This window comes from Trachypithecus francoisi, unplaced genomic scaffold (genome assembly GCF_009764315.1).
Source record: "Trachypithecus francoisi isolate TF-2019V2 unplaced genomic scaffold, Tfra_2.0 Contig01440, whole genome shotgun sequence".
Lineage (NCBI taxonomy): Eukaryota > Metazoa > Chordata > Mammalia > Primates > Cercopithecidae > Trachypithecus > Trachypithecus francoisi.
Genome location: NW_022681431.1, coordinates 4,935,465 through 4,950,972, shown reverse-complemented (window position 1 = coordinate 4,950,972; position 15,508 = coordinate 4,935,465). Strand labels below are relative to the sequence as shown.

At 40.8% G+C, this 15,508-nt stretch overlaps 1 protein-coding gene across 5 annotated transcripts in view; it reads right to left on the bottom strand.

Annotated features, from left to right (window-relative positions):
- Nucleotides 1–1,330: 1,330 nt before the first annotated feature.
- SLC7A2 (solute carrier family 7 member 2) overlaps nucleotides 1,331–15,508 on the bottom strand; it is a 74,742-nt gene continuing 60,564 nt past the window's right edge. For 4 of the 5 annotated variants that reach the window (XM_033226184.1, XM_033226201.1, XM_033226206.1 and 1 more), the window contains 5 exons: nucleotides 13,278–13,380; nucleotides 11,152–11,357; nucleotides 9,580–9,746; nucleotides 8,042–8,150; nucleotides 1,331–6,828 (listed from right to left, as the gene is read on the bottom strand). In XM_033226184.1, the coding sequence (XP_033082075.1) occupies nucleotides 6,632–6,828; nucleotides 8,042–8,150; nucleotides 9,580–9,746; nucleotides 11,152–11,357; nucleotides 13,278–13,380 (782 nt within the window). In that variant the 3' untranslated portion in view covers nucleotides 1,331–6,631. The remainder of the gene's footprint in view (nucleotides 6,829–8,041; nucleotides 8,151–9,579; nucleotides 9,747–11,151; nucleotides 11,358–13,277; nucleotides 13,381–15,508) is intronic. The other variant, XM_033226192.1, reaches the window with a different exon arrangement.

Sequence of the window (15,508 nt, the reverse complement as noted above, 5' to 3'; positions counted from 1 at the left end):
AGACTAGAGTGCAATGGTGCCATCATGGATCACTGAAGCCTCAACCTCCTGGACTCAAGTGATCCTCCCCGCTTAGCCTCCTGAGTAGCTGGGACTACAGGCACTCAGCTAATCAAAAAAAGACTGGAGTCTCTGCTTTGTTGACCAGGCTGGTCTTGAACTTCTGGCCTCAAGCAATCCTCCCACCTTGGCTTCCCAAAGTGCTGGGGTTACAGGTGTGAGCCACTGTGCCCAGCCACTCTGACACACTTTAAAAGACAAGCTGAGATAATGTGATAGTGAGTTATTTTTGTATGTCTTTGATAATTTTTTGAGATAGTTTATGGTATGAAATAATTTACTCTTTCCACACAGATGAGGACTTCTCAGCACAATCCCTTTGCAATCCATGGGCTTTGAGCCCTTAGCCCCAAAAGGAAGCCTATCTGTGTCCTTTAAACACTAAGGAGATCATGTTCTTACCTCCAGGAGCTTCTGGCTCGACCTACAGCCCAGAAACAACTATTGGGGGATAATTTCACGTGATCCCATGGTGGCAAAACAGAGGTAGGGCACCACTACCTCACAGCAACCCTAATCAAACAAAAATTAAATTGTTTGAGGCCTCTACTTGGCAAGTAGTTTGCTATTTTAGCTTGGTTTTTAATGCTTTCTAAATTGATACTAAAGTTTTTTTAAATTCAACATATTCCCTCCAATTTACTACAAACAATAGGAACTGCATACACAAATGTTTCAAAATTAAACAAGCTCAACTCAAGAGATTTGTAGTTTTAAGCAATTTAGAAACATATTTTAAAAATCCACTTTGAATTCTCCCTCCCTATCAAAGAGTAAAAAGTTGATAATTATTCACCATATTTAAAAGGTATCCTAGTTACATACAACTGATCACCAATGATTAAAGGCTATGATTGGTGGAAAGAACACTGATGAACTTCTTGCAGATCAAAGCAATGTCAAAGTGATTGGCTCATTAAATGGCAGTTGTAGTGGCAGGATCCCAGATGTGTGACTCTGGGGTAGCATGCTTCAAAAGCAACTGATATTTTTTGGAATGTGCCATGAGGATTGAGGATATGTGAAGACATCTGTTTCATCTCACAGGACTTGGTAGTCAGTCATACAGCAGGCCCTAGGCTGTCAACTTAGTATTCTTCAATTGTTTCAATATAGATTGCTTATATTTCTGAGCTTTACAGATTTCCAAATAAATAAGGAGTTTAACTTAGGTCGGTATGAAATGTGTGCTTTTGGTATGGGTGACATCTGCATTCTGTATTATTACATATCGCTTTATTTTAAAAATACACTCACATCAGAAAGCATATTTTACAGTGGTAAAGCAGCAGTTTTTATTTATTATAAATTCTAAAAAAGAATCCAACTTTATAAGTAAAAAGAACACTGATGATCACTTAAGACATTTAAATTTAAAATTACTACTAAAAAAACCCTTTACATTCACACAAGTCCAATGCCTTTGTTGGTTTTTACCGACATAGAATTTCTGTAGGGTTTTGGGCCCTATCAACAATTTTTAGTAAGTACTGCAATAACAGAATAAAGCAATAAAACAACTGGACACTCCTAAAGATAAAGGGCCCATTAATCAGGTGCAGACCAGAGAAACCCAACCTGTTGGCAACATGAGGCTCTTTCCCACTTGGGTCTTGGTGAGACACGTGGCACAGCAAGGCTGTCAGTGCATGTGCATAAATTGTACACCAGGTCCCACTAAGCTACTTCCAGAAACAGCCAGCCCTTCCACGAGTCACAGAGGTCCCTTGGTCCTTATTCATCTTGATATACTCATGGGATGTTTGGAATTAAGGAGCCCAAACTACCTTACTTGCATTTGAAGGCTTTCACTTCATATCCTACCCCATCAGTCTAAGAGCCCACCCAACAAGGGTAGCCACAGATAGAGAGATGCTCACGCTCTATAGGCTGCCTGACCCTGGAACCAGCCTGGGGCCCTGACTATGACCTCCACGGGGCTGTCAGTGGCTAGGCAAAGCTCTTTAAGACCCAGCGATCATGGCAGTGGTATCAGCCATGGTGAATCAAAGTTAAGTATAGTGCTCCCAGCAAACAGGGTTACCAACTGGGTTGAGCAGTAACAAAATGCATTTGAAATCAGTAAGACTACACTGTGTATATATAAACAATAATGAGTATTACAAACACCAACAACCACAACAATAACAGATCAGGCTTCTCAAAATCCAGAAACCGGAAGGCTATTTTAAAGTGTTTAAATACAATCATGTAAGGAAAAAAAAAATCTCCCCAAAACCATAAAGTCAAGCAACCTTATTTTCACGTCTATATGACTAAAAAATGAAAATGACCTTTGCTGGCATTACTTGCCACACAAATATCCGTAATTTCCCCCTTGATATTTAAGGACATGTGGGATAACTTTATAAAAAAGTAAAGTGTGCAGAGAAGGCACTGTTTTGGCACTAGCAAAAAGGACAGTTAATTTTCACACGAATCACATGAACTTTAATAACCCATGATACACATGCTAACCTCAATCCTTTAAAGCCCTGTGGAAACTGCATGTTTCGTGGTAAGTAACAGTTGCTTGAAGCGTATTAGGAGAAATCATGAGTCACATCACTGGAAAGGGAGAGTCAGAATCTTGGCATGATTTCATCATGTGGTTTGTAATCTCAGAACACGCCCTGATTTAAGAGGAGGGAAAGTAAGGCTCAAGTGCTCCCTCTGTCATCATGGGTACTGGAGGCCGATGGCTTTTCCTTATGCTCCCTGCTAAGCATTTAAATAAATTTAGAAAACAGATAAAAATAGATTCTAATTAAAGTGTTTTATTTAATTTTATTTTTTTTTTTTTTTTTTTGAGGCAGGGTCTCACTGTTGCCCAGGCTGGAGTGAAGTGGCGTAATCTCAGCTCAGCGCAGCCTCACTCTCCTGGGCTCAAGCGATCCTCCCACCTCAGCACCCCCAGTAGCTGGGAGGACAGGTGCGCGCCACCACACCCAGCTAATTTGTGTATTTTTTGTAGAGACGGGGTCTCGCTATGCTGCTCAGGCTGGTCTCAAACTCCTGGGCTCAAGCGATCAGCTTGCCTCAACCTCCCAGGGTCCTAGAATTATAGGAGCGAGCCACCATGCCTGGCCTTAAAAAATTTTTAACAACTACCTGTAAGCACTCAGGACTTAAACAGTATTTTGACTAATATTTAAAATTTAAAAGTTTAAAAAAATTTTTTATTCATAGAAATTAAAAGAAGACAGTCTCTTATTTTTTAAAGGAGGATAATTCTGAAACTAATATTTTCTATCAACTATGGCTGGTAATGGTAAACTTCTATATATTAATGTTACTTTTTCATGTATCTCTCTCTCAAATGACACTATGGCTTTAGTTCTCTCGATGTTTATCTCTGGGGAAAATGTGATTAAGATAACCGGTATTTTAGTAAATATCAAAGGTTCTAATATAAGTTTTCCTCACAGTTTTTAATAGAGTTTGCATAGCTCTATTCTTAAATGTAGGACTGCCATTGCCTTCTGGTGGTAAGTCACAAATTATTCTTTTTTTTTTAAGAGTATAAAATTGAGGTGCCATTAGAAGAAATTCTCACTGAAAATGCTGAGAATATATTTCTTAGGGTAGAAAAGTAATTGAAGCTGCTTTTACTTAATCACAAAATAATTTGCATATGTATTTCTTAATTACTGGAGAAGACTTTATATAATTTTGATTGATTACTAGTCAAAACTCCACAAAACATTTAGGTAATTCTGAGACATTAAAAAAAAAATTTAGTTGAAAACATTATGAATTCAAATGTACAAACAGAAAGGTGCCAAAGAGCTGGTGATACTGACTTACTAATAAACACCTATCAGGACAGATCTGTTGGAAAAGGTGTGGCAGGAACAAGTAAACAGGAATCCCCAAATGCCCCCACCTCCTCTCCATTCCAGATTACAAAGCACCTGCTATAATGCACTAGAGTTGAGCGACTTCATATTAGAAACATTATAAATACTTCTTAAAGAGTCTACCTACAGGAAATATACATATAAAATCATAGTATATTTTAATAGTTTAAAAACTAAAAATTAGGTATAAGCATATCTATCAACATCAAACATTAATTTTTCTCCACATCAGTTGAGTTTGGTACCCACATAATGATATAGCCAAAGCCCACCATAAACCCAACTTACTTATACACTGACATTTGAAATACACACACACAGATATCTATACACTCACATACATACATAACTGTTAACAAACACACACATCTATTGAGTCTTCACAGAAAAAAAGGCACAGTGGTTGACAAAGCCAGTATTTTTCATAGATATTTGTGTCTGCAAAGTGTTTCAATGTGGAAAAATAATTTTTCACTGAATTCTGCTTCAAACTCAGCACAGTGGGCCTAACAGTTTTAGCTGCCTATCACATTCTAAACAAGTTTCTTGATTGCATCATATATAACAATTGTTCACATTTCCTGCGTGAAGGGCCTATTCTAGATTGGGTATAGAATCGAACGGGTTTTCAGTGTACTGTGACAACAGTAAGGATTTATGAGCATGCCTATAGTTCCGACCAAAATATCGGATCCTGTGCTTATCCAACTCCTTCTCTCCAGTAAAACATGCAGCTTGAGAGAAAATTCTGGGCTTCAGATTTTACCGTGTGCACCCTGGAAGTTGTGGAATGTCCATAATGAGTTCTGTGTCACGGATGCTGTAACACTAGCAGCCAGAAACCCAGGCTTTCTACCTGTTTGATGTTTAATCACAATAAACTCTTGGCTATACAAAACCACTGCAACTTGCTTTTTAATAGCATCAATAAAATAGCTGATTTCTCGGAAGACCCATGAGGAAAACAAATGTTTTCCTTGCCTTTGGATTATGTGAGCCAGCTAGCATGCTTGGTAATGTTCGCCACGGTGTCCTGGGAGATGTCGCCCAGCCTCATCCAACTAACTGTTTAATGATTTGTACAAAAAATAGTTCATGAGAAGCAAAACACACTGCAAATAAATAGTCCACTATTAGGGAAGCCTAAAAAGTAAAATATAACAATGAGAGAATCTTACATGGAAAAATTTATTTGCTCATTTACAAGGGTAACTGTGTTTATATAGCTTTAATTCAATTTGATTAAATTTTTTTAGAGTTTTAAATAATCGTGTTTTTTTAACCAAAATATTTGATTCCCCAATCACTGATGGGTTATTATATTTAACATGGGACGGGCTTAGTGTGGTCATCTGAAAGCAAATGGAATAAAAATTGCTAAACAATTTATGGAGTAGGGGGAGGAAAACATTCCTAAATGTTTCCAAAAGAAACATCAGAGGCAAATTGAATCCAAAGCCCTTAAACTGGGCCAGATGCCATTTAATACTGGAGTAGGCATGTTCATATCAGAACAGGGGGATTGTCTCTTCTTCTTTCCCTTTGTTTCCCTCTTTGCATGATGCTGCTGTAGGCCCCTCATCTCTAGGAAAAGACAAAAGAAACAGAAACAAAGAAGCGAACTCTGTGCCTGATGAGGATAAGAAAAAAACTAAACTGTGATTAAGGAAGTAATGGAAAAAGGATGAATCATTCCACTAGTTGTGTGGTCTGGGAGAGTCCTGGGCTTATTTTAAGTGACTTTTTAGAAAGGGATGCTTGGAGTTTGCTTATTCAAGCATTGGTCTAACTCTTTGATCTTCAAACATATTCTCATTACGGCCACTCCGTGAGCTTTCTGGCCATGGTGACTATCTTCACCTTTTAATTTCAAGGGCTCCAAGTAGGTCACAGTGCCTCTCTTAAGTCCCTGACTGGGGATACGTCATTCACAGCAAGTGAAGACCTCATATTTTAGGACCACTGTTTGCAAAGGAGACAAAGTTCATAGGGAGGCCAACTAGTGACATGGAATGCCACTCCTGGCCTGTGTAGTGCAGCAGAAGCAGACACCCTATTGGCTGAGGTTTGAGCAAACTGTCATACCTCACAGGAAAAAAAAAAAAAAACAAACTGCATTAAACCCACTGCTGGCATTCACAACTTATTGAAAAGGCTCTTTCCTTATCCCCTCATCTTACCCCTAACCAGTGACAGACACCATGATGAGTAACTGCATTTCTGGCATCCCCTAAACGGACATGAATGAAGTCAAACAAGGTGAAGCTACTAGTACTTCCCCAGCTGCAGGGGGCACAGACGAAACCTCTTTACATTCAGTGATTTACCTGTGTTTCAGTATGTGCAGTATATGCCACCGATTAATGACGACACCGGAAAAATGTAACACAGTAATAGTAAAACACCAGCTACCTTTTAACACTCATGTTCCCAAGCATATACACAGATACATACATACACACAAACGTACACATACTCTCACTGTTTGGGGGCTGTTCATCACTGATGAATGAAACCTCCACTCAGGAGGTTTCCTCGGGCATGTAATTCACCATCTGAGGAGATGCTGTCCGGATGAGTAAGTATAAATTAGGGTGAACTATGTATGCGGCAAACCCATGACAAACGAGCATGCTGATGACATCCGGTCACGGTTTACTCAGCGTAGGATATGTATGCTAACATGATGACCAGCTCTGCTCCTGCAAGTGTTAGAATTCGCTTGTCTTTTCATGGAATACGAAAGGTAAACTAACATTTCTTGGGCGATGGTCATTTGCTTGAATGGCAGATTTTTCTTCTGTTGCTGCATGAATGTTGTCTGGATAAGCATCTTCTTCATTGTTTTCATCTCTCAGATGACCCTCCAGGCTGTGTCTAATGCCATAAGCAAAGTAAATCAGGAAGCCTGTTGGGGTGGGGGAAAAAAAAAATCAAGGTTTCAGGTATGTCAGAAAATGACTTTTAAGTTATACAGGTGGAGAATTAAATATAGAACTTTAGAGTTTTTCTCTTTTTTAGAACAGGAGTCCCCAAACCCCAGGCCACAGACCACTATTGTTAGGAACCAGGCCACACAGCAGGAGGTGAGCGAGCAAAGTCTCATCTGTATTTACAGTCACTCTCCATCACGAACATTACCATCTGAGCTCCGCCTCCTGTCAGAGCAGGGCAGCATTAGATTCTCATAGAAGGGACTGTGCATGTGAGTAATCTAGGTTGCGTGCTCTTTATGAGAATCTATCTAATGCCTGATGATCTGAGGTGGAACAGTTTCATCCCAAACCCACCCCCAATCCCGTCCATGGAAAAACTGTCTTCTACAAAACCTGTCCCTGGTGCCAAAAAGGTTGGAGACCGCTGCTTTAGAAGAATGAAATGCAAATACAACATACCCCACAGAAGATGTCCTTGATCAATATTTTCCTGGTAGAATGTGCCTCTCTATTGTTAAGACCCAAACTTTATAGATTGTATTTTGCTCTCAACAAGTTTTTCAATGTTTATACGGAAAAATTTTAATTTATGTTCTTAAAAGTCAATACTGTAAACAAAATGACATGTGGAATAAAGTCTCAAATTATACCCTAAATACAAGCGATGAATTATCAGAATCAAGGTCAGGTATTTTGGAAAGTATGCCCTGTATTAATCAAGGGGACACGGATATGCCTTACACGTGTCACTGTCACCAGGAGAGTCCAAAGAACTGTCTGCAAAGCAACTGTTTATTAACAGCCACACTGTGTGGGCATTGGGAGGCAATGTTTTAAGAACCCTCCTAAGATCACTGCAGACATGGAGGCATTTTGCTATTTTAGTTCTACTTTAGAAAATTCGTTGTTGAGTTTTTGGTTGATGTAAAATGACTTTTTCTGGGTTTCATTTTTTTCACCTATAAGTTGAAAGAAATAGAGCCGACGTGGTTCTACAGGATTAGCGGGAGATACTGATTTACAAAGGCATCTGAAAACATCTGGAAAAGCACTCAGACATCCCTAAGAATCAGGAAAGAAAGAAATGGGGGAAAAAAGGCTTTATTTCCAGGATGCGGAAGAGGGTGCATTTCTCTCATCACAGCACATGAAATAGGAAAGAGAACCCAACATTAAAAGACCTACCAATTGCCATCCAAATGCTGAATCTGATCCAAGTGTCTGCACTCAACTGGACCATCAAGTAAATGTTCACCAGGATGCTGAACGCTGGCAAAAACGGTAAGAATGGAACCTAAGGGGGAAAACAATCCTTTTGAACATACTCATATTTTGAAGCATATTTCAACAGTGCGGCAATTAATTCGGCATATATGCTTCCACACTACATCAGTCACAGTTAAAACCATGCTTCTAGAGACCATAAAAGGAGAATCACATCTTAGAGTATTTACTAAAGTTCAAGGCAACAGGGGATTTGTAAGATTCAGTAACACCTGCACCATCAAAATAATTTAGACACACACAGGGGATACCTCTGAAATGCGGGATACATATGGTTATCCCAGGTACATCCTTCCAGGAAGCCCTCTACAAGCCCAAGCCAGTATACTGTTAGCGCAAATGGGACAGGATAGTTTAACTCGCAGTGTAGAAGCTTATCTTTTTAATGTTTACTTTAGTTTTATTTTATTTTTAGAGACAGTGTCTCACTCTGTCACCCAAGCTAGAGTGCAGTGATACTATGACAGCTCACTGCAGCCTTGAACTCCTGGGTTCAAGTGATCCTCCCACTTCAGCCTCCTGACTAGCTAGGACTACAGGAATGAGCCACTACACGCAGCTAATGTGTGTATTTGTTTTGTAGAGATGGGGTCTCACTATGTTGCCCAGGCTGCACTTGAACTCCTGGCCTCAAGCAATCCTCCTGCCTTGGCCTTTCAAAGTGCTGGGATTACAGGTGTGAGCCGCCACACCCGGCCCCAGAGGAAGGGCTTTTGGTGGGACCAAAGTCCTTAGGAGAGGGCAGTGCATTTCTAAAAACAAAATATTCACTCTACTTTTCTGATATTACAGCTTCTTTTAACATGAAATTTGTTTACTATTATATATAGTAATATTGTGATAGGAACATACCCAAGTTTTTGAAAAGGCAGTAAGAGGACCAGTGTAGAAGGAATTCTGTACAAAAAGGAACATATGGAAGGATTCTGACACTCTCATTCACTGGCTAACCACATTAGGAGTTGCTGAGGCAGGCAGATCACCCGAGGTCAGGAGTTTGAGACCAGCTGGGCCAATATGGCAAAACCCCGTCACCACAAACACACAAAAATAAGCAGGGCATGGTGGCTCACATGTAAAATCCCAGCACCTCTGGAGGTGGAGGTGGGTGGATTATTTGAGGTCAGGAGTTTGAGACCATCCTGGCTAACATGGTGAAATCTGGTCACTACTAAAAATACAAACATCAGCTGAGTGTGATGGCATGTGCCTGTAATCCCAGCTACTGCGGAGGCTGAGGCAGGAGAAGTGCTTTAACGCAGGAGGCAGAGGTTGCAGCGAGCTGAGATCGCTCCATTGCACGCCACCCTGGGCAACAGAGAGAGATTCCATCTCCAAAAAAAAAAAAAGAAAGAAAGAAAAAAGAAAAAACACATCAAACTAACTATCCAGAGAAAATGAACACAGTATTTTGGGTCTCTAATCCTCATTACACATACCATGAATGCTACTTTCTGCTGATTCTGGGGCTGCCTCCAGATGGTGAGAATGATGGCAACACAGAGAACAAGAAACAGCGCGAGGAGAGCGAGGCTCCAGGCCTCCAGCCTGGTGATGGCGTGAACTCCGTAAGTGGTCAAGACACTCAGGCCCAACACGAGAAAAGCTGCAGGGAGGATATGTAGATAACACGGTCAGCACAACGTGCTCCACCCAGATTGTTTGGTGCAATACAGCATATTCTGATAAAACACTGAGTTCTGTACACATCTACTTGGCTAAATACAAAGAATCTTCGCCTTGCTCTTTCTTCTTTTTCATGGAGAGAGATGTGCAGCTGCATGGATTTAAGAACCACTGCTTATTTACTCATTACTCTCCCCTCCTTAGAAGCCAACTGCCCCTCTTGGTGTTACTGACTTGCATCATCTGCCCACGTGCCATCTGTGTCCTCACTGGTTACTTTCAGACTAGGATGCTGTCAGGCGTGGATACTTCCCTTTTTTCAAATGGGAAATGGCACATCTGGTTATTTTAAGCTGTCGCAAACACGGACTGTGATATGGTTTGGCTGTGTCCCCACCCAAATCTCATCTTGAATTATAGCTCCCATAATTTCCACGTGTTGTGGGAGGGACCCGGTGCAAGATAATTGAACAGTATGTAGTTTCCCCCATGCTGTTCTCATGGCAGTGAATAAGTCTCACGAGACCTGATGGTTTTATAAGGAGAAACCCCTTTTGCTTGGTTCTCATTCTCTTGCCTGCTGCCGTGTAAGATGTGCCTTTCACCTTCCACCATGATTGTGAGGCCTCCCCAACCATGTGGAACTGTGAGTCCATGAAGCCTCTTCTTCTTTATAATTTACCCAGTCTCGGGTATGTCTTTATTAGCAGCATGAGAACAGACGAATACAGACTGTTAACGTACACAAACAATATATCATCTGCATCTTTTCTCCTTGTTTCGGAGAATGACATCACCACCCCATCTCTGACCACCAAGTCTACTCTAGGGGCACCTCTTATTTGCTCTGAGAAGCCTGTGCTTCCCTGCTTGCCACCAATCATCCTGTCCTGTAAAGCCCAGTGAGAGTACGGACCGCCTCTCTTGGCATCCCAGGTGCCCAGTGGAGTACCTGGCACACAGGCGACATTTTATAAATGTCACTGAAGACATGAATGATTACGTAACTGTGCGTTACATAAAACAAGGATTTCCTATATTATTGGACAATTCCATCAGGTTCCAGTCAGGTTACTGGCACGGGTACGCAGCCTGATGCTTTCACCCAGAGGGCATCCTAACCTCTAATGAATGTGCCAGTTTGTACTTCTGTCACTCTCGTCTTGAAATACTCCTTCCTCTTTTGTTCAATTATCAAGATGCAATAAATGTATACAGGTAATATAAAGATGATCTCGACCACTGGTGATGCTTTAGGTGAAAATTTCAGGGTGGTTGCTAATATATTCTAGGGCAATGTGAGGCTCTCTGTTCTCGTTCACATCACGCCAGCTCTACCCACACACATCTGGGTCTGTACAATGTGAGCAGAGAAGACGACTTACCCAGGAATCCTACCAGAAAGTTCACGAGAGAAGCTGACTGCTGTGTCGGCAGAAGGGAGGGGCAGAAGAGGGTACGCACACTGAAGCCCTGTCTCTGCAGCATGGTGACCTGGGACTCACTCTTCGAGGTTACCCTGGGAGATGATCCCAGACCATCTTTCTCAGGAGAAAATTTGGGCTGCTCGTAAGATAAGCCAGGCTGGTACCTATTCCCAAACAGACATCTATGTCTTTATTCTCAAACAGACATTTGGCCCAAGTGAAACCAGCACCTAAAACCTTAAGACAGACATCATACAGAGTGATAGTGTGTAAAGTAAATCAACACTTATGACTCCAGTCCCAGAGCATGCTGAGCCAGGCCACAAACCTTTTCGATAAAACATCTGCAGCAAAATACCCAAATTTCCTCCAGGAGTTACTAATAAGAGTCATATATTAGACGGCAAAAGAAAGTGAAACTGTAAAGGAAGGCAATCACAATAAAAGGATGATTATTCTGAAATTATTTATGCCCAAAGGAAATGCGGTTCATGAAAACAGCACAGAAACTCTGGGTACATTTCAGCTATAAAATAATGCAGTCACCAGTTTGGCATTCAAAGGCCTCATCACAATCTGTCATTCTGGCCTCATCCTTCCCTACCTTCTAGCTAAACCCAGACAAGCTCATCTGACCATCCTGCCACCTCTACACCCATTGCATGCCATTGTCCTTTATTATTTTATCCTCCTCCTGCATAGCTTATATCAAGACATCAGCCTTGATATGGTTTGGCTGTGTCCCCACCCAAATCTCACCTTGAATTGTAGTTCCCACAATCCCCAGGTGTCATGGGAGGGACCCAGTGGGAGGTAATTTAATCATGGCACTGGTTACCCTCATGCCGTTCTTGTGATAGCAAGTGAGTTCTCATGAGAGCTGATGGTTTTTCTTGGTTTTGTTATTTTTTTTTGAGACGGAGTTTTGCTCTTGTTACCCGGGCTGGAGTGCGGTGGTGCGATCTCAGCTCACTGCAACCTCCGTCTCCCGGGTTCAAGTGATTCTCCTGCCTCAGCCTCCTGAGTAGCTAGGACAACAGGTGCCCACCACCATGCCCTAAGGGGCTTTCCCCCTTTTTGCTCAGCACTTCGCCTTCCTGCCATCGTGTGAAGAAGGACATGTTTGCTTCCCCTTCCACCATGATTGTTAGTTTCCTGAGGCCTCTCCAGCCCTGCGGAACCATGAGTCAATTCAACTTCTTTCCTTTATAAATTACCCAGTCTTGGGTATGTCTTTATTAGCAGCTTGAGAATGGACTAATACAAGCCTGCTTCTTCTCCTAGTGTCTGCCCCAGGCTTTTCAGTGTGGCCTCTTCTCCTTCTGGGCAGCCTTTACTTATATTTGAAAGTAACATTTTCCCTCCATATGAAGAAATATGCTCACTGAGAAAAAAATGCACAGAAGTATACAGGAGAAATTCAAAACCAGCCATAATACCACCAGCCAGTGTTAATCACTGTTAGCACTTTGGTACAATTTCACCCAGGCATATAATGTCTATACAGGCATATATGATTTCTCCATGTAAATGTATTATTTGAATAAGTTCAGACACTACATATACTGTAGTTTTATATCCTCAAATGGATATATTTCTCCATAAAATTAAATACCATTTTATTTGCTGTAGAAGAGTTCAATGAATAAATGTAGCCTCATTTATTTAACCATTCCTCTAGTGATACTCAGGTTAGTTTCATTTTTTCACTATTGTAAATTACCTTTTCCAAAAACATCCTTTACATACATCTGTGCGTGCCTCTGATTAAATCGTTAGCACAAAAATTTTAACAACTGAACTAATGGAACAAAAAGCACAGCATTTTTAAGTGTCTTTAGACATTATGAGAAACTGCCTTTCACGTAGATTAGGCCAACCTGTCACTTGTGGTCAACTTGCATTCGATTCTTTGCTGCAGACCAGATATGCTTCTTCTACTTTTCGTTACTATTTTGATAGATGTGACCTCTCACCTTGGTGAGACTGCTGGCTCCCTGGAAGCCAGGAGAGTGAGGGCTCATTTTCTCACTCCCAGAGTCCTCCATGCATGGTACACCCTGTAGAACCACTGGGTGACTCACCTGAGGATGAGAACACAGGCTGCCACCAAAGAGTAGGCCATGAGCGTGCCAATGGACATCATGTCCACAAGCGCCTTCAGGTCAAACAGAAAGGCCATCAAAGCTAGAGGAAGAAGAAAAGAATGGGGAAGTAAATGGCCCAGGAGGAAATTCCAGACAGTTACTAATGTTCAAGCCAGGGACAGCTGACTGCCACTTCGTTTTAGTCCCAATGATAAGTCAAGCAGAGTGTAGAAAATATATCTCTCACAGTTAATAAGATGTTCTTTAGGTCATATAAACTGCTGATAGGACTTCAAAACCCCTCAGCTCTCTAGTAACTACATGGCACATTCTACTTAGATTACATAAAAAATATTTGGCCTGAAAAACAGTGAAAACATTACATGACAGAACACACTCTTTGATGTTTCAGAAGAAAAATACTGCTAGGAAGCACTGGCTAGCTCCTTTTAAAAAAAAAAAAAAACACTGAAACAGAAGGAGCTTTCATTATAGATATTATATAACCACTTTAGTTTCCATATACATTGAGTTACATCATATACAACTCAATTTTTTTTTTTTTTTTTGAGACAGGGTCTCACTTTGTCACCCAGGCTGGAGTGCAGTGGTACGATGTCGGCTTACTGCAATCTCCACCTCCCTGGTCCAAGTGATTCTCATATCTCAGCCTCCTGACTAGCTGGGACTACAGGCGTGCGCCACCACACCTGGATAATTTTCGTATTTTTCGTAGAGGTAGAGTTTCACCATGTTGGTCAGGCTGGTCTCAAACTGGCCTCAAGTGATCCACTGGCCTCAGTCTCCCAAGATGCTGGGATTACAGGTGTGACAGTGACCCACCTGACTGATATTTATTTTAGTAATTCTGATAAAATAAAATAAAATAATTTTCAATTAAATTATGTTTCTGAAACAGGCTAAATTCTACTACGATTAAAGCCATGCATTCCAGGTAGACTTACTAGATCTGAGTGATCAATATCTGGTCCTGCATACCAAATCCCAAAATATTAAGAGGCAAAACATACTGTACACAGTTAAATAGTTTAACTTCCACTAAGCAACTGTTTTCTCCACTGAAACATCAAGATACTGACGATATTAACTTGAATTTAGCACATAGTTTTCCCTGTTAGAGTAAGTAGATAACAACACACTCCGTTTATATGATGTTTCAGATCCCTCTCCAACATTTAAATCTCTGTGATCTCATTTTACCCTCGGGTCAATGATCCTATGGGATGCGAAATCATTTAGGTTTAGACATATAAAATGGCTGGATGTGACAATTTTTGACCCCAAACTCAGCAACTGTGAGTGGTTTTTCTAACAGGATTATCCCCATCTTAGAGACAGGCTAACTTAGCAAGGCCACGACTACCCGTCAGGGCAGAGTTTCCCTCATTCAACAGCCCCATGTTCCTTCTACAAGATCACGTTGTTTCTTTTAACACACTGCATGCCTCACTTTGAAAACTCTTTGCTGGGCACAGAAGTTCACACCTGTAATCCCTGCACTTTGGGAGGCCAGGCCAGGCAGATCACTTGAGGTCAGGAGGTTGAGACCAGCCTGGCCAACATGGTGAAACCCCATCCCTACTAAAAAGAAAAATCAGCTGGGTGTGGTGGCACGTGACTGTAATCAGAGCTACTCAGGAGGCTGAGGGAGGAGAACTGCTTGAACCCGGGAGGCGGAGGTTGCAATGAGCCAAGATTGCGCCACTAAACTCCAGCCTGGGTGACAGAGTGAGACTATGTCTCAAAAAAAAAAAAAAAAACAAAAAAAAAAAGGAGGAAAATTCTTCATTGCTCATATACTTATACATCAGATTATTACAATTTAGGTATATTTAAAAATCACAGAGAGCCAAATAAGGTAGCCAAGAGAGAAGAAAATGATAAATTGTCCACACAAGTTCTCTAATCCAAGTTAAAAATAAGCAAAGTAAGGTATGGGAGTACAAAATAACAAAAATATTTTAAAGCATTTTAAAAAGTGGTCTATTATAATTATCTTCTTGTAATTATTAACTTTAATATCTTAACATGCCACCAAATTCAATTCTTCCTGAATAAAGAAGGATAAACTTTTAAAAATTCTGGATCATTACTGGGCAAGTATTTTACTGGAAAGAGAAAATTTTTTATGAGTTAAATAAAATGTATGACTGTCTAAAAATATTTACAAACTATGTTTAACACGTGTTGTTTAAAAATAAAATAGG